At 61.0% G+C, this 19276-nt stretch overlaps 2 protein-coding genes across 7 annotated transcripts in view; both read right to left on the reverse strand.

Moving 5' to 3' along the window:
- USP48 (ubiquitin specific peptidase 48) overlaps positions 1-7008 on the reverse strand; it is a 29595-nt gene extending 22587 nt beyond the window's left edge. For 5 of the 6 annotated variants that reach the window (XR_010073490.1, XR_010073489.1, XM_063353716.1 and 2 more), the window contains exons 1-9: positions 6837-7008; positions 5916-6036; positions 5514-5670; positions 4524-4651; positions 3126-3250; positions 2422-2530; positions 1033-1166; positions 717-799; positions 236-415 (exon numbers count right to left, since the gene is read on the reverse strand). Coding sequence is in view for 4 of the 6 variants with exons in the window: in XM_063353716.1 (XP_063209786.1) it covers positions 236-415; positions 717-799; positions 1033-1166; positions 2422-2530; positions 3126-3250; positions 4524-4651; positions 5514-5670; positions 5916-6036; positions 6837-6970 (1171 nt within the window). In the remaining 2 variants the exon portion in view is untranslated. The remainder of the gene's footprint in view (positions 1-235; positions 416-716; positions 800-1032; positions 1167-2421; positions 2531-3125; positions 3251-4523; positions 4652-5513; positions 5671-5915; positions 6037-6836) is intronic. The other variant, XM_063353714.1, reaches the window with a different exon arrangement.
- Positions 7009-9128: 2120 nt separating this feature from the next.
- Positions 9129-19276, reverse strand: part of HSPG2 (heparan sulfate proteoglycan 2) — a 55097-nt gene continuing 44949 nt past the window's right edge. Inside the window, exons 80-89 of the mRNA XM_063354125.1 lie at positions 18978-19210; positions 17479-17656; positions 14865-14987; positions 14712-14765; positions 14497-14572; positions 11501-11579; positions 11307-11377; positions 11098-11181; positions 10928-11031; positions 9129-9559 (exon numbers count right to left, since the gene is read on the reverse strand). Coding sequence (XP_063210195.1) covers positions 9396-9559; positions 10928-11031; positions 11098-11181; positions 11307-11377; positions 11501-11579; positions 14497-14572; positions 14712-14765; positions 14865-14987; positions 17479-17656; positions 18978-19210 — 1166 coding nt within the window. The 3' untranslated portion in view covers positions 9129-9395. The remainder of the gene's footprint in view (positions 9560-10927; positions 11032-11097; positions 11182-11306; positions 11378-11500; positions 11580-14496; positions 14573-14711; positions 14766-14864; positions 14988-17478; positions 17657-18977; positions 19211-19276) is intronic.

The following is a 19276-nucleotide window of genomic DNA, read 5'->3' on the forward strand; positions in this document are numbered from 1 at the left end:
TACTAGAGCGGAGGAACTGATCACGAGGTGTGCGTAAACACTCACACGGGCCTGAAACGAAGACAATCTGGCTGCAATTAACAGAACTGCCGTTTCACACATTACTCCCAAGCCGTGACAGCACGCGTAGGAGCGCTTTTGTTTTACGAGTAACAAGGGCCTCCACGTATTCAGCCTCCGTGTTTTGGGTGAAAAGAGTTATTTGAAAAGGGCACTCACAACTGAAAGGTTTTACCTAGATCTTCCTCAATCCCCAACTGCAGTTTCTTCCCCTCCATCTTTTCTATGTCTTCGTCGTTGAACTTGTACCACTCGCCCGTCTGCGGATCCTTCACGTGGGCGATGTAGTGCCCGGAGTAGGCGCTCACGCCCCGGTGTATGAGGACGGCGCTGAGTTCATACACGTAGACGCCATCTGGAAGGAAAGCGGCAGTTACGTGGCGCTCCGGATGAAACAGAACAAACCTTTTGTCTCCCAGCACTTAACGTTTTGGCAAGGCAGCGGACAAGGGCTGCACTTGAACCAGCATCTCTCCGAGACCTCCTTAAGTAGGTTGCGGCTTCCACAACCCACTTAGCGAGGCAGTTATTTGAAACGCGAGCTTCAAACAACTCTTGACATAATTTTTCATCAAAAAGGGCATTCAGGGGAGATCTCCTCTCGTCTGCCGAGGGGCGGCAGGTAAAGTTAATGAAACACAGCGCACAAAACTCACTTTTTTGTTCCATAAAAGGCTCCATGTCAAGCAGCTCGGAGAAGCCGATGTAGGTGTTGAGCTTTTTCTTATGGCCAGTTTGTCTGTGCGGAGGCAAAGCTTCGGTTCAGGGGGGACAGCAAATAACGGTTCACACCTCAAAATAACCCCCCTTGAAACCCACCGAGCATCCCCAGGGAAGCTCATCCACGCACTCAATCCTCAAGCTCCCAAATCAAGGCAGAGAGAGAGAGGGGAGCAGGTGGCTTCCCAAAGAGCTTCCCGGCAACCCAGGGTGCTCCAGCATTTACAGCCCACGCTCCGGCGAGAGGCTTACCTGTCAAACACGAAACGCATCAGCTGCAGGTTGAGCGTGCAGGGAAGACTCAGCAGCCTGATCTTCCTCGTGGCGTTCTGCTTACTCTGACAAGTTTCGCAAAAATAACGATTGTCCCCTTCTAATTTTTCTTCCTGAGCGGGGAGGGGAGGCAGAAAGAGGTTACCACCGACAAGTCAACCAGTCCAAGCTACTCGACAGCTGGAGACTGAAAAGCGCACGCTTATTTTAACCATTTAAGTCTCTACCCAGCTGCTTTCCAAAATAATCGCTCGGTGGAAAACGCACGCTAATAAACGCGCTTTACAGCGTGGCCATAGTAGGCCGCTCTCACTTTTAAGGAAAATTTTAGGCGGAATCAAGCCCTGTTCTCAGGGCGCTTACAAGGCCGCCGGGTTTGCTCTCCACTTGCCTGAGCTGGTTTACACTAAGGGCTACGGAAAAATGAAATAATTAAATCGCCCTTTTACGAGCTCACACGGACCAAGTTAATGTAAAGCCACATTTTAGCCTGCAAACTCCAATCCTCTCGTGCTCAGCCAAACATCACGTGTTGGAGCCATCGCCTACGCCTAAGCAGATCCAACGGCAGGAGGAAGGCAGCGGAAAACTCCAGCTGCCCCAAACGAGGTCACCGGCTGGCTTCCTTCGAAGGAGGAGCAGACAAACTTGAAGTTCCCCGTTTCAGGATTTTAACGCACGTACACAAACCGGTCTTTTTTCATAGCAGACCTTCCGCAAGCCGAGCAACCGGTTTGCTGAGCGCATCAGCGAAGCCGCTGCCCAACAGGCGGCCAGCTCAGGTACAGACTCACGTTTCAGGTTAGTTCTGCCCTAAATATTTTCAGTTGAATCCACACCTCAAACCTCTAGGATGCCGGATCTCTACTTAAGATCTAGGCAAATTTTCAAGTCGAATTAAGAGCACTTGCAGCTGTTCCGGCAGCTATTCCCAGCCCTCCCTAGTATTTTTGAGGGCGCATTTTCAAGCGGGGAATGTCTCCTGTTGCCATGCAGATAAGCACCGACATAGAAAACACAAAAAGCAGCCATTCTCCCGGTGCTATCCATGACAAAGCACGCTGGGACTCCTTGTAACACTTCAGGGGACTTTTTCCCAACTTTGCCGGGAAAGTATTTTAACTTTCCCAGCGACTTCGCAGTGCTTTTTGAAGTTATGTTTTGGCCCAGAGCCACTCCTCGCTCGCATGACTCAATCTTCATTTTCTGGATCCGCAGAAAAAAAAACAACATTTCCTTTTGCATGCATCTCACTGAGACAACCCAAGTCGCTTCGCTCCGATACCGACCTCAAAGGCTGCCAATTGAAGGAAGGGATTAAAACACCTTGCTAAGAATAGCAGGAGTCAAAACCCAACCAGCTCGTACCTTAAGAAATTCCGTTATACAGTCTGTCAACTGCTTGTGCCCTTGGATGTTTAACTCCAGCTCGTAGAATTTAGACACGAGTTTGGACTCCCTGCCACACTGGTTGCAGCTAGGATTGGAAAAAAGACAAAAAAAAAAAAAAAAGACAAAACCACATGAGGTCAGTTCACTGGTTCACGTGTCTGAACTCTCTGGCCACTAGTAAACTACTTGAGCTAAAAAAACAGTAGGAGTAGTTGTTTACAGCACAATTACCGCGGTTCACACCTCCACACACGCTGCAAAAAGGTGGTACCGGGATAACAGTATCTACCAGGGAAAGCACCTGCTTGGAACTCGCAGGCACCTTTTTGTATCATTTTTGAAGCAAAACCCACAGCTCTGAGAAGGCAGGAATGAAAATACGACACCTGAGCACGCTCTTTTCTTACTGGAGCGAGCAAGACTTGCTCCATTAACTGGTTTACGGTTAGCGGGTTTAATCGCCGAATTTTCACGAAGGGATTAAAAGCAGCTGAAGCAGCGCAACACCACCACGCGCACAGGATCAGGAAACCCAAGAGCTGAAAACCTCTTACAAAAATGTTTCGGCAGAGGCTTACCTGCCTGCTCCAGCTGTGAGGAAGGACCTTTTCCCTCCCTCAATTACTTCTAAAATGTTTAGATATTTACAGAAAGGTTCTTCCCCAAGACCAAATACTTACACCGTGACATAGGCGTACTCTCCACAGAACTGCTTTTGCACTATGTTTCGAACATCTGGGTTTTTTTGTTTGGATAAAGTATCTTCCAGCAGTGACATGAAGAGCTTTGAAAACTCCTGGGCATCCTGGAAGAGAAAGCCAAGTCCCTTAACAACACGCCACAGCACAAAGCCCAATCACAACCTCGTCGCTAATTTACTGCAAATTACCCCGGAGTCCCACACACAGGCTACGCGGAGGCTCTGGCGTGCACCGAATAGAGAGAACAGGGGAGAAAAAAAAAAAAAAAAAAAAAAAAAAGACCAGTCGTGAGAACTAAAGAAAATAAAAAAAAAAAAGAAAAAAAAAAAAAAAAAAAGAGGAATTTGTCTAAAAGGAGCGCGAGGCCCCCAGCATGAGACCACGGCGTGAGTTACCCTGGCTCCCGGCCAGCCGCGCCGGGTGGTTTGACTTCTGCCCCGCTCCTCGCAGGGCTCTGGAAGGGGGAAAAAAAAAAACAAAAAAAAAAAAACACAAAAAACCACACATTCCTGCAGAGTCTTCTAGCCCGTTAATGCTCCTCTTTCAAAGCTCGGCATGCAATTCAAGCTGTCCCTGCTTGAATTGTAGGTGAGAAGGGAAATTAAAGCACCCCAAAAGCGAGAAGCTGCACTGTGAATTTGCGCAAGGCTCGGGAGCCTCCCCACACTCATCTCAGGCCCTTCCTCTCCCATCCTCACTCTCCTCTTCCAAAAACAAAGGGGCTTTGGCCTCTCCCGGCTGTCCTTTAGTATCACCCGGTCGGTAGTGACCGCTTCCTTCCCCTCCCGCATCCTCCCGAGGAAACGCACGCCGGCGCTCGGGCTCTTCCTCCAACAATCTCCCTCTCGCTTCTCAAAAGCATATTTTCAAGCCGTGCCTTTCTCCTGAGCTCTCATCAGCTTCAGAGACAGCCCCGCAGGACTCGGACGAGGTGCTCGTCCCTCTCTATCTGCGCTTTCTCTGCCCCACGCGCTCACACTGGACCTTGGCTGGCTCTGGGTGACTTGACCGAGGCCTTCTCGCCCTGCGAGGGCCCTTCAACCCCCGCTGAACTACCCACTGTCAACAATTTCCCTGCCCTGGGAGGAGCAGCCCACAAAGCACCTGTGAAAGGACCCTCAGGGATCCCACCCCACACGGTGCCGGGGGTTGATCAGGCGCTAACAACACTCCCCATCCCATCCCATGCTCCCTGGGCTCCTCCTGATCTCCCACTAGGAAGGGAAGGGCCCTGAGCACCGCTTCTCCCTTTGTGTTTGTACCAAGAAGCAGATCCCGGCTAAAAGAACGTAAAAGAGACGCTAAAATAACATAAAAAGGGCAGTTTCACGCTGCTTTAAAGAAGGTAATTACTCCAGGGGTGTGCCTCAAACCTACCTGCTGCTGCCCCGTGTCCAAGCCCAGCGCCTTGACGAAGCCAGAGGGATCGATGTATCGCCTTTTGCTGTTCTGCAGCAAGGCGAACAAGTACTGCAGGTGTTCGCAAATGGTCTGAGGCTCGTAGTCTATTAAAAACAACAAGTTGCATAAGTTACAGCGAGTAACGCAAGGCGAGAGGTAACCGTTCCAAGTAATTCGCTCGTCCTTTCTTTGTAGGGGTAAATTTAATGATTAGAAGCGATAGGTTTTTTAGAAGCTGTTTTAAATCGTCACGAGAACTGAAGCGGTTCGTGTCAGTGATGACAGCAAAGTCCCAGCGCAGGCCAAATATCATAGGAACATAGAATATTTTAGGTTGGAAAAGACCCTTAAAATCATCGAGTCCCACCGTAAATATCCCGCGGTGCCTAGCACGAGCTGTGAGTGAACGGTTTACGCAGCGTGCACAGATTACATGGTAGCAACAGCTTCTTTTTTTACCCAAAATGGTGAGACATCATTTAAAAATACCATAAAAACAGGAACAGAAGAAATCAGGCAGCTGCCCTGATGCAGAGTGCACCTACAGCACCAACACCATACATAAAGGTACGCTGCCCGAGGCCGTTGTGTCCACTGTGCCAGCAATTGGGACCGAAATTTTCGCCCTCCCACGGGGTGAGCGCAGCTCCACGGTAGCGCAGATCAGCCCCAACCCATGTGCTTCCACCCCCAGCACCATCCTTAAGCTGGGAACCAGTTTGGGAAGCAGCTCGGCAAGAAACAAAACCAAATCGGATTTTTTAATCAGGTTAGATCACATCGATTTAAGAAATAACCCAGGTAAAGGATGGTTTGCTCCTAAAAGCCGGGTGATGGACTCAAAACCAACAGTGTGGAGATCGGACGAGCGGTTGTAGCTTCACCCAACGATTCTCCCAAGAAATGTTATCCCAAAGCTGATGCCGGCGTGTAAAATTTTAGGAGAAAATGAGCAAAACCACCCACCTTTGTCTTTTGGGATGCCCTCTCCGGCCGCGTACTCGCAGTTGGCGCTGGGACACAAGTAGAGGGCCTGCCGGAGCTCCAAGTTAAGAAACCACATCTGCAAGAAAGTGTTGACGTAGCACGTGGCGCCGAGGTTCGTTAAGCCCACGAACGCGTTCTGGCGTAAGAGAGAAAGCAACAGTCGTCACTCGCCGCTGCAGAAGAGCAAGCAGAAATCCAGCAGTTGGGGCAGCCACTTTATGGCTGTTTGTCAGGAAAAAGCCGCTGCGGCATCACGCAGACAGCCGCGTCCCAAACTCCCTGGGGGACATGGGGTGTCACCTCCCCTTGTCCCCATCTTCCCCCAGGGACCGAAACGGGCTTTTCTGGGGGGCTGGGGGGGGGCGGGGGGGAGGGATCTACCTTCTTGCGGCGCTCGCAGTTGGGGTCATCGATGTTGTGGAAGCTGTTCTCATCTATCTCGCCCAGCCAGACGTGCTCCCCGATGCCCACCAGGCAGTTGGGGTTCCCCCGGCAGTTCCTCCTGCAGAACCAGCACCCGTCCCAACTGTCACCCCCAGCAGACGGGATGTCGTTGTCCCCTGGGGAGGTGACTGTGGGGCATGAGGACAACAAGGGGGACCCCAGAATGCTAATTAGAGTGAACGGGGCGGGACAGGGGTCCCCCATACCCCCAAAAAATAGTTAGGGAAAACAAGGAGACCCCTTGGGATGGATCTCCATCCCCCAACAAGGGATGGAGAACCAGAGGCGGAGGGGGAAAATAAGGGGAACCCCAGGGAAGAGTACAGGACCCAGGGAGGTTCCCTATATCTGGGGAGCCAGGAAAGGAGAGGAGACCCCCACAACCCCGAGGGAGTCCCCTATATCTGGGGAGCCAGGCAAAGACAGGGATCCCCCGTAACCCCGGGGGTGTGCGTGATCTATATCTGAAGAGCCAGGCAAGGAGAAGGGCCCCCACAACCACGGGGGTCTCCCCAGTATCTGGGGAGCTGGACGAGGAGAGACTCACACACACACACAGCCGCCCAAACCCCAGGGAATGGGGGTCCCGAAGAAGGGAATGGGGGGGGGGGGTGTCCCCATCAACCATGAGGGACCCAGAAAGGGCTGGTGCCTCCCCAGCCTCACGGGAGGGAGGCGAAAGGTGTGTCCTCCCCCCGGTCCTGTGGGGTGAGAACGCCGGAGGAGGGAAGGGGGATCCCCCAGGCCCCAAACACGGGGGGTTGGGGGGAAGGTTTGGGGTCCCCGTAGCCCCGAGGGCCGGGGTTAGGGGGCGTGGGGAGGCGGCGGGCGGGGTCGGGGATGGGGTGCGGGCGGTACCGGCAGGCGCCGCGCTGGCAGGGCTCCAGCCGGACGCGGTAGGCCGCTTCGATGTGCTCCTGCGCCACCGCCTCGGGCGGCACCGTCTCGGTCCAACGCCACGCCGCCTTCTCCAGCTGCAACCGCGGCGCCATCGCCGCCGCCCCCGCCGCCTCCTCCTCCTCCTCCTCCTCCTCCTCCCCCTCCTCCCCCTCCTCCCCCCTGCTTTTGCTCCTGCTCCGGCCCGGGCCTGCCCCGGCCGCGGCCCCTGTCCCGGCCCCGACCCGGTCCCGCCCGGCCCCTCCCGCCGCCGCCGCCGCCGCCGTCAGGGCCTGTGACGCCACGCGCGCGACGGGCTGAGGGGCGCGAGGCGCTGACGTCAACGTGCTGCGACGCGCCAGGCGCCGCGGGGCGCGGCCTGCGCGGGGCGGGGCGGGGCCGGGGGCGGTGGCGGCGGCGGCGGCTCCTCCCGGCACCGGGGGCTGTGTGTGTGTCCCCGCACCGTCCGTACCGCACACCCCCCGGACCCCAGAACCACTCCCCCCCCAACACCACCCCCCCCGTTCCAGACCCCCCCCCCCCGGCTCCCTTGCCGCGCTCCCGTACGCCCCCCCCGCCCCCCTACCCTCCCCCCTGCACCCCAATGCCATACCCCTGCCGTACCGTACCCCCCCGGGCCCGCATACCATAACACCCCCTGCATCCCCCCCCCCCCCCCATAGCATGACCCCCAATACCCCCCCCATACCATACCCCCCATACCATACCCCCCCCATAACCCCTAACCCCCCATACCATACCCCCCCATACCATACCCCCCCATAACCCCTAACCCCCCATACCATACCCCCCCATACCATACCCCCCCCATACCATACCCCCCCATACCATAACCCCCCCTGCATCCCCCCCCATACCATGACCCCCAATACCCCCCCATACCATACCCCCCCATACCATAACCCCCCCTGCATCCCCCCCCATACCATGACCCCAAATACCCCCCCATACCATACCCCCCCCATAACCCCTAACCCCCCATACCATATCCCCCCATACCATTCCCCCCCATACCATACCCCCCCATAACCCCTAATCCCCCATACCATTCCCCCCCCATACCATACCCCCCCATACAATACCCCCCCATACCATTCCCCCCCCATACCATACCCCCCCATACTATTCCCCCCCCATACCATTCCCCCCCCATAGCATACACCCCCCATACCACCCCCGGCACCCCCATACCATACCCCACATACCGCCCTCCCCCCCCCATACACCCCCCCCATACCGTACCCCCCGATGCCAGCCCCTGCAGCCCCATACCATGCCCCCCATACCACCCTCCCCCCCAAATGTCCCCCCCAAAACCCCTCCCATACCATACCCCCCCTTATTAACCCCCCCGTACCCTACGCCCCCCATAACCCCCCATACCACCCCCTGCACCCCCATACCCCCCTCCCCACCATACCCCTCCCATACCATAACCGCCATATCACCCCCCCATACCATACCCCCCCCATATCACCCCCCCAATACCATACCCCCCCATACCATACCCCCCCATAACCCCCAAATCACCCCCCATATCACCCCCCAATACCATATCCCCCATACCCCCCCATAACCCCCAAATCACCCCCCAATACCATATCCCCCCATACCCCCCCATAACCCCCAAATCACCCCCCAATACATATCCCCCCATACCCCCCCATACCCCACCCCCCCATAACCCCCAAATCACCCCCCATATCACCCCCCCAATACCATATCTCCCCATACCCCCCCATACCCCACCCCCCATAACCCCCAAATCACCCCCCATATCACCCCCCCAATACCATATCTCCCCATACCACCCCCCCATACCATACCCCCATACTACCCTCCCCCCCACCCCCCATCATACCCCTCCTATACCATACCCCCCCCATATCGCCCCCCCCCCATACCACACCCCACATAGGACCCTCCCCACCATACCCCCCATAGCCTCCAAATCACCCCCCCCATACCATACCCCCCCATATCACCCACCCCATACCGTATCCCCCTATATCACCCCCCCGTATCACCGCCCATACCACACCCCCCACCCCCTATATCACCCCCCCCATACCCCCATACCATACCCCACATACCACTCTCCCCCCCCCCATACCCCCCATCCATACCATATCCCCCATACCATACCCCCCATATCACACCCCCCACCCCCGCCATACCATGCCCCCCCCCGCCCCCCCCCGCGGCGCAGCCCCCCAGACACGGCAGCCGGGCTGGTTCTCTCTCCTTTAATAGCTGTCCCCATGGGGGGGGCCCCCCCAGCACCCCGATTGTCCCTCGCGCCCCCACCCCGCCGGGCACCAGGGCGGCGGGGGGTGTGTGTGTGTGTGTGTGTGTGTGTAAACATTTTTGGGGGTCCCGGCCCCCCCACCCCCCCCCCTCCCCCCCCCGGAGTCACCCCGGGGCAGCGAAGCACCGTTTCCTCCTGGCTTTTCTTTTTTTTTTTTTGGAAAAGAATAAAATTGGCCAAATTCCCCCCCAAAATACATTGGGGGGAGGGGGTTAGGAGGGGCAGGGGGGGGCGGGGGAGCCCCCCACCGCGCCGTGCCGCAGGTCGATGGGGTGCCGGGGGGCCCCGGCGGGCGCCAGCGCCAGCCCCCGCAGGCATCCGGTGATGCCCGAGGTGAACTTGCCGGCCGTCAGGCTGCGGGGGTCCGGGGCGCCGCCTGCGGGGGACACGGGGGGGACACAGGGGGACACATGGGTGTGGGGCCACCCGCTGGGCTCACCTGGTGTCCTCTCCTGTGGCCCCTGCCCCTGTCCATCCCATGTCCCATCCCACGTCCCACCCCATGTCCATCTCGTGTCCCATCCCTTGTCCATCATCTGTCCCAGCTCATGTCCCACCAGGTGTCCACAGCCCATGTCCATCCAGTGTCCCACCCCACGTCCATCCCGCATCCCATCCCATGTCCCACCAGGTGTCCACAGCCCCTGTCCATCCCACGTCCCATCCCATGTCCATCTCGTGTCCCATCCCTTGTCCATCATCTGTCCCATCTCATGTCCCACCAGGTGTCCACAGCTCATGTCCATCCAGTGTCCCACCCCACGTCCATCCCACATCCCATCCATGTCCCACCAGGTGTCCACAGCCCATGTCCCATCCCATGTCCCATCCCACGTCCATCTCGTGTCCCATCCCTTGTCCATCATCTGTCCCATCCCATATCCATCCCACATCCCATTCTACGTCCCACCAGGTGTCCACAGCCCATGTCCATTCCAACGTCCCATCCCCGTCCCACCAGGCGTCCACAGCCCATGTCCATCCCGTGTCCCATCCCATGTTCATCTCATGTCCCATCCCTTGTCCATCATGTGTCCCATCCCATGTCCATCCCGAGTCCCATCCCATGTCCATCCCATATCCCATCAGGTGTCCCATCCCATGTCCATCCCGTGCCCTCTCCCATCTCTCACCCCACATCCCATCAGGTGTCCCATGCCACATCCCATGCCATGTCCCACCAGGTTTCCCATCCCATCCCATGCCCTCTCCTATGTCCCATCCAGTGTCCATCCCACATCCCATTCCACAGCCATCTTGTGCCCTGTCCTATGTCCCATCAGGTGTGTCCCCTTCCCATGTCCACCCCATGTCCCATCCTGTGTCAATCCTCTGCCCCATCCCATGTCTCATCCTGTGCCCCATCTCATGTCCCATCAGGTGTCCCCTTCCGGTGTCCTTGTCCTGTGCCCCATCCAATGTACATTCCACAGCCCATCCCATGTTCCGTCCTGTGTCCCATTCTGTGTCCCATTCCATGTCCCAGCCCATGTCCATCCCATGTCCCATCCCCTGTCCAAGCCGTGTCCCATCCCACGTTTCACCCTGTGTCCCACCCCACGTCCATCCTGTGTCCCACCTCATGTCTCACCCCGTGTCCCATCCCATGTCCACCCCGTGTCCCATTCCATATCTCATCCTGTGTCCCATCCCACGTCCACCCTGTGTCCCACTCCCCATCTCGTCCCATGTCCCATCCCACATCCACCCTGTGTCCCGCCGTGTCCCCCAGGTGCCACCGTACCGACGTAGATGCTGCCCTGGGTGTTGGCCATGATGTTGGCTCCCGGTGACTCTCCGCTCACCGGCTCCTCCCCGTCCACCTGCAGCCGTCCGTGCCGGCCCTCCCTGCACGGCACCCATCAGCAGCCGCACCGCGACCCCCGCCCGGCCCCCACCCTGACCCCCACCCACCTCGTCACCGTCACCCGGTGCCACTCGCCGTCGTTGATGGGGTCTTCAGAGACGATGGTGGCCTCACCACTGCCCAGCTGGTAGCTGTGGGGGTGGCATGGGCTCAGTGCTGGGGGCACCCTTGGGTGGCACGGGGCACCCTGGGGTGGCATAGGGCACCTTTGGGTGGGAGGGGGCACCCTGGGGTGACACCGGGACCCCCCACTCACCTGAACACCAGGTGCCCGTCCTTCAAGCCGAGGCCAATGAAATCTTTGGCTTTGCCTCCCTCGCCGGGCTCCTGCGGGCGCAGCGGGGCGGTGAGCGGGGCGGGGGGGCACCCTGACCCCCCCACCCCGAGGAGAGGGGGGGGGCGCTCAGCACCCTGATCCCCTCCCCGGCGGTGTCCCCCCGCCCCGCTCACCGCCCCGTGCCACAGCAGCAGCCCCTCGGCGCTGCCCGTCCGCAGCTCCAGCTCCATGGTCTCGGGCGCCTCAGGGGGGCTGCAAGGAAAAGGGGGGGGCGGCTCGGTGGGTGCAGCACCCCCGGGGTGGGTGCGGCACCCCCGGGAAAGGTGCAGCACCCCTGGGAAGGGTGGAACACCGTGATGGATGCGGCACCCTGGAGTGGGTGCAGCACCTTGTGAAGGTTGCAGCACCCCCAGGCAAGGGTGCAACGCCATGATGGGTGCAGCACCCCGGGGGGGGTGCAGCACCCCCAGGAAGGGTGAAACACCACGATGGGTGCGGCGTCCCAGGAAAGGTGCAGCACCCTGGGAGGATGCAATGCCACGATGGGTGCAGCACCCCGGGAAGGTTGCAGCACCCCGGGAAGGTTGCAGCACCCCAGGATGGGTGCAGCACCACGATGGAGGCAGCACCCCGGGATAGATGCAACGGCTCGGTGGGTGCAGCACCCTGAGAAGAATGCAATGCTATTCTGGGTGCAGCACCCCGGGGTGGGTGCAACAGCCCAGGGCAGCCGCAGCACCCCTGGAAGGGTGCAACGCCGTGATGGATGCGGCACCCTGGGGTGGGCGCAGCACCCTGTGAAGGTTGCAGCACCCCTGGAAGGGTGCAACGCCGTGATGGATGCGGCACCCTGGGGTGGGTGCGGCACCCAGGATGGGATGCAATGGGTGCAGGATACCAGGAGGGGTGCAGTGCCATGATGGGTGCAGCACCCCGGGAAGGATGCAATAATACGATGGATGCAGCACCCCGGGAAGGGTGCAACAGCCCAGGGTGGCCGCAGCACCCCGGAAAGGTGCAGCACCCCCAAGAAGGGTGCAGCACCCTGGAAGGGTGCAACGCCATGATGGATGCAGCACCCTGGGGTGGGTGCAGCACCCCAAAAAGGTGCAGCACCCCCAAGAAGGGTGCAGCACCCTGGAAGGGTGCAACGCCATGATGGATGCAGCACCCTGGGGTGGGTGCAGCACCCCGTGAAGATTGCAGCACCCTGGAAGGGTGCAATGCCGCGATGGATGCAGCACCCCGGGAAGGGCGCAGCACCCAGGATGGGATGCAGGATACCAGGAGGGGCGCGATGCCACGATGGGTGCAGGGCCCTAGAAAGGATGCAAGGGCCCAAGGGGCGCAGCACCCTGGGAGGGTGCAGTGCCGTAGGAAGGAAGGGTGCAACGCAGCGGGAAGGGTGCGGCACCCCGGGAAGGGTGCAGCGCTGCAGTGGGTGCAGCGCCACAGCAAGGGCGCGATGCGGCGATGGGGGCAACGCCGCGACGGGCGCAACGCTGCCGGAAGGGGTGCAGCAGCCTGGGAGGGTGCAACGCAGTGGGAAGGGTGCGATGCTGCCACGGGTGCAACGCTGTAACGGTGCAATGCCTTGGGAAAGGCGCAACACTGCGATGGGTGTAATGCTGCGATGGGTGTAACGCTGCCCATGGGTGCAACGCTGTGATGGGTGCAATGCTGTGATGGGTGCAATACTGCCATGGGTGCTGCACTGCAGCCAGGGTGCAGCACTACGGGAAGGGTGCAACGCTGCCATGGGTGCAACCTTGTGATGGATGCAATGCTGCGATGGGTGCAACGCTATGGGAAGGGTGCAATGCTGCAATGGGTGCAATACTGCAATGGGTGCAACGCTGCCACGGGTGCAACGCTGCCACGGGTGCAACACTGTGACGGATGCAATGCTGCGATGGGTGCAACGCTGCAGCCAGGGTGCAACGCTATGGGAAGGGTGCAACACTGCCATGGGTGCAATGCTGCCACGGGTGCAATAGTGTGACGGATGCAATGCCGTGATGGGTGCAACGCTGCCATGGGTGCAACACTGCAGCCAGGGTGCAATGCTATGAAAAGGGTGCAACACTGCGATGGGTGCAACGCTGTGATGGGTGCAACACTGCTATGAGTGCAGCGCTGCAGCCAGGGTGCAACGCTACAGCAAGGGTGCAACACTGCCATGGGTGCAATGCTGCCATGGGTGCAATGCTGCCATGGGTGCAACCCTGTGACGGATGCAACACTGCCATGGGTGCAGTACTGCAGCCAGGGTGCAATGCCATGGGAAGGGTACAACACTGCCATGGGTGCAATGCTGCCATGGGTGCAACCCTGTGACAGATGCAATGCTGCCATGGGTGCAGTGCTGAAGCCAGGGTGCAACGCTACGGGAAGGGTGCAACACTGCCATGGGTGCAACGCTGCAACGGGTGCAACGCTGCCATGGGTGCAACCCTGTGACAGATGCAATGCTGCCATGGGTGCAGTGCTGCAGCCAGGGTGCAACGCTATGGGAAGGCTGCAACGCCGCCATGGGTGCAATACTGTGACGGATGCAATGCTGCGATGGGTGCAACGTTGCGATGGGTGCAGTGCTGCAGCCAGGGTGCAATGCTACGGGAAGGGTACAACACTGCCATGGGTGCAATGCTGCGATGGGTGCAACGCTGCAGCCAGGGTGCAATGCTACGGGAAGGGTACAACACTGCGATGGGTGCAACACCGCCATGGGTGCAATAGTGTGACGGATGCAATGCTGCAATGGGTGCAACGTTGCGATGGGTGCAGCGCTGCAGCCAGGGTGCAACGCTATGAAAAGGGTGCAACGCTGCGATGGGTGCAATACTGCGACAGGTGCAACGCTGCGACGGGTGCAATAGTGTGACGGATGCAATGCTGCGATGGGTGCAACGCTGCGACGGGTGCAGCGCTGCAGCCAGGGTGCAATGCTATGGGAAGGGTACAACACTGCCATGGGTGCAATGCTGCGACGGGTGCAACGTTACCATGGGTGCAGCACTGCAGGGAGTGCTGCATCGCCATGGGAAAAGGTGTACACCCCCCCGCCCCCCCGCCTTTTCCGGGGAGGCTGCACCCCCTCAGGGTGCAATAGGGCAGGGGTGGGGGGTGCAGCACCCGCTGAGGGTGCCCCGTCCCCGGCATCACTCACCCGCGGGGAAAGAGGTGACCGGGCAGGGCCAGGTAGGAGCCGTCGCGGAAAGCGGCGCTGAACTGTCCGGGGGCGTCTGTGGGGAGACGTGGGGGTGGGGGGAGGAGGCGAGGGGGACGGTGACGGGGGGGCGTGGGGACCACCCCCAGCTGCCACCCCCCGCGGCGTGGCTTTTGGGTGCAAAAAGAGGGGGGAAAAGGGGTGCAGGCACCTACCGCCGCCCCCGCTGCCTTCCTGCCAGTCCTGCTCCAGCTCCGCCAGCGCCGAGCCTGCGGGCGACGAGGAGGGGTCAGGGACGGGGTGGCACCTGTCATCCCCCCCGTCCCCGTCCCCAAGTGTCCCCAGGTGTCCCCAGTGTCCCCACTCACTGTGCTGGCAGTAGGGCCCGCTGTAGCCCTGTGGGCAGAGGCAGGCGTTGTCCTTGCAGGTGCCGCCGTGCAGGCAGGGGTTGCGGTGCAGGCAGCGATCCTCCTCCCGCTCGCAGCGCGGCCCTGGGGACACAGCGGGGTGCCACCGGGTGAGCGGGGTGGTCACCCGCGCACACACGTGCAAGGGGAGCACGCGTGGGAGGAGCGCGGGCGCGCGCCCAGCACCTGCAGTGCACGCGGGCGCGCGCCACGCACACGTGCAACCGGCACACGCTCTGCGGGCAGGCATACGCGCACACGCGCAACCAGGCGCGCGCACGCCAACCGCACGCACCACACGCACGCACGCATCAGGCAATGCGCACACGCACACGCAGCAGATGCGCCCGCTTGCGAACTGCACGCAGGCACGGGCAGCACGCATGCACACGCGGCACAGACGCCCACGCAGCGCAGGCACGTGCACGCACAGCACACGGGCTTCTGCAGCACATGCACACGCATGGTGCACGTGCAGCCACAGCACTCACACGCACGTGCAGCACACAGGCGTGCACGGTGCGGACGCTTGCTCACACAGTGCACACGCATGCACTGCAAACATGCGTGCACGCTGCTTGTGCATGCACCGTACGCAGGCATGCAGAGCACACGTGCATGCACAGCGTACATGGGCGCAGAGCACGCGTGCATCCGCAGCACACATACACGCACAGCACGCACACGCATGCACGGTATACATGCATGCACAGCACACACGTGCACACAGAACGCCGGCATGCACAGCGCGTGTTTCTGCAGCACATATATGCACCAGGCACGTGCACGCACAGCAGATGTGCACATAGGCATGCATAGCGCACATGCAGTGCGCATGCATGCACGACACACATGTATGTGCAGCACAAGCATGCACAGCACACACACGCACTGCACATGTGCACACGCAGCACACACGCACGCACAGCACACCTTACTGCAGCACATATATGCACTGGGCACGCGCATGCACAGCAGACAGGCCCACATACATGCACAGCGCGCACACATGCACGCAGCACACGTACATGCACAGAGCGCACGCATGCACAGCAGTCATGCACATGCAGCACACAGGCAGGCCCTGCGCACGCACACCGCCAGCAGAGATGCACACGCGGCATGCATGCATGCACTGCGAATGCAGCACGCCAGCACGCACAGCGCACACATGCGCAGCACACGTGCACATGCAGCACACATGCATGCACAGCGCACATGCATGCACCGCACACGTGCACATGCAGCACACATGCATGCACAGCAGGCGAGCACATGCAGCACGCAGGCATGCACAGCGCACACACCTGCACACACAGCGCACACACATGCACAACGCACACACACGGCACATGTGCGTATGCAACACGCGTGCGCACAGCGCACACACCTGCACAGCAGGCGTGCACATGCAGCACACATGCAGCACATGTGCACATGCAGCACACACGCGTGTGCACAGCGCATACACCCACACCGTAGATGCGCACGTGCAGCACACACGCATGCACGGCACGCACATCCGCACACGCAGTGCACACGCATGCACGATGCACGTGCACTGCACGTGTGCGTATGCAACACGCGTGCCCACAGCACGCACACCTGCACAGCACGCATGCACGTGCAGCGCACGCGCATGCAGAGCGCACATGCATGCACAGCAGGTGTGCACATGCAGCACACATGCACGCACAGCACACACGCATGCACAGCGCACACACGCCCAGCACACGTGCGCATGCACCACACAGGCATGCACTGCGCACACGTGTGCACAGTACACATGCAGCACATGTGCACATGCAGCGCACACACATGCAACGCACAGGCATGCACCGCGCACACGTGTGCACAGTACACACGCAGCACACGTGCATGCATGCCCAGCACACGTGCACATGCAGCACAGAGGCATGCACCGCGCACATGCGTGCACAGTACACACGCAGCACACGTGCACATGCAGCACACACGCGTGTGCACAGCACACACATGTGCACAGCAGGCATGCACATGCAGCACACGTGTGCACAGCGCACACGCATGCACCGCACACGTGTGCATGTAGCGCACAGGCATGCACCGCGCACACACGTGCACAGTACACATGCAGCACACGTGCACGTGCAGCACACAGGCATGCACAGTACACACGCAGCACACGTGCACGTGCAGCACACAGGCATGCACCGCGCACACGCGTGCACAGTACACATGCAGCACACGTGCACATGCAGCGCACACGCATGCACAGCAGGCGTGCACATGCAGCACACGTGTGCACAGCGCACAGGCATGCACCGCACACGTGTGCATGCAGCGCACAGGCATGCACCGCGCACACGCGTGCACAGTACACATGCAGCGCACGCGCGTGCACAGCAGGCGTGCACATGCAGCACACGTGTGCATGCAGCGCACAGGCATGCACCGCGCACACGCGTGCACAGTACACACGCAGCACACGTGCGCATGCAGCGCACACGCGTGCGCAGCGGCGCACCCAGCGCCCCTCCACGAGCCGCGCGTGCCCCATGCCCCCGCCCATCCCCGTCCCTGTCCCCGCGCTCACCGGTGAAGCCGGGGGGGCAGAGGCAGCGGTGCGGGGGGGTGCCGGCGGGCAGGGGCAGGCAGCGGCCCCCGTGCAGGCAGGCAGCCCGCAGGCAGGGCGAGCGCTGCCCACACTGCCCCACGCCGCGGCTCCGCAGGAAGCTGTAGGACAAATCCACCTTCTTCCCGTTGATGGAGACCTGGGGGGGGGACGGGGGACACCGGGGTGTGTGTGTGTGGGTGTGTGTGTGTGTGTCACCCTGAGGGGACCCAGGCGTCCAGGATGGGGGTCACCCCAAAGGGACACAGGAGTCTGGGATGGGGTGGGTGGGGGTCACCCCGAGGGGACCCGGGTGTCCGGGATGGGGGTCACTCTGTGGGGACCCAGGCGTCTGGGATGGGTGTGGGTCACCCCAAGGGGACCCAGGCATCTGGGATGGGGGTCACTCTGAGGGGACCAAGATGTTTTGGATGGGGTGGGTGGGGGTCTGCAGGGGACCCAGGTGTCTGGGATGGGATGGGTGGGGGTCCCCAGGGGACCCAGATGCCCGGGATGGGAGTCCCCAGGAGACCCAGGTGTCCAGAATGGGGTGGGTGGGGGCCACCCCAAGGGGACCCATGCGTCCAGGATGGGCGTCACCCAGAGGGGACCCAAATGTTTTGGATGGGGTGGGTGGGGGTCCCCAGGGGACCCAGTTGGCCAGAATAGGGTGGGTGGAGGTCACCCCAAGGGGACCCAGGTGTCTGGAATGGGGTGGGTGGGGGTCACCCCGAGGGGACCCGGGCGTTTGGGATGGGGGTCACCCCGGGGGGACCCAGGTGTCTGGAATGGGGTGGGTGAGGGTCACCCTGAGGGGACCCGGACGCCCAGGATGGGGGTCCCCAGGGGACCCAGGTGTCCAGAATGGGGTGGGTGGGGGTCACCCCAAGGGGACCCAGGCGTCCGGGACGGTGTGGGTCACCCTGAGGTGACCCGGGCGTCCAGGATGGGGGTCCCCAGGGGACCTAGGCATGCGGGATGGGGTGGGTGGGGGTCACCCTGAGGGGACCCAGGCGTCCGGGATGGGGGTCCCCCCAAGGGGACCCAGGTGTCCGGGATGGGGTCGATGGGGGCCACCCCGAGGGGACCCATGCGTCCAGGATGGGGGTCACCCAGAGGGGACCCAGGCGTCTGGGTTGGGGTGGGTGGGGGTCCCCAGGGGACCCAGTTGGCCAGAATAGGGTGGGTGGGGGTCACCCCGAGGGGACCCGGGCGTTTGGGATGGGGGTCACCCCGGGGGGATCCAGGTGTCTGGAATGGGGTGGGTGGGGGTCACCCCGAGGGGACCCGGGCGTTTGGGATGGGGGTCACCCCGGGGGGACCCAAGTGTCTGGAATGGGGTGGGTGGGGGTCACCCTGAGGGGGCCCAGGTGTCCGGGATGGGGGTCCCCAGGGGACCCGGGCGTCCGGGATGGGGTGGGTGGGGGTCCCCAAGTGTCCGGGAGGAGGGAGGTGGGGGGGGGGGGGGGGGCGGGTCTCACCTCTCCGATGCAGCCGCGGAAGGAGGCGTTGGTTGGGGGGTGCAGGGGGGGCTCCGTGCCCCCCAAGTAAAGGGGGGTGCGGAGGTTGAGACCTTGGCTCTTGCCGGGCGAGGAGCGTTTCACCGGGGCGGCGTCGTCCACCAGCAGCGTCCCGTCCTTGTGCACCCGCTCGGCTGTCACCCGGTGCCAGTGGCCAAGGGTCACCGGCTCGGTGCTCCGCAGCACCGCCGGGCCTGGGGGGGACGAGATGGGGACATCACGGGGGGTCGGGGGACACCGGGGGACACTAAGGATGCTTG

Source organism: Chroicocephalus ridibundus, chromosome 16 (assembly GCF_963924245.1).
Source record: "Chroicocephalus ridibundus chromosome 16, bChrRid1.1, whole genome shotgun sequence".
NCBI classification, from domain to species: Eukaryota; Metazoa; Chordata; class Aves; order Charadriiformes; family Laridae; genus Chroicocephalus; species Chroicocephalus ridibundus.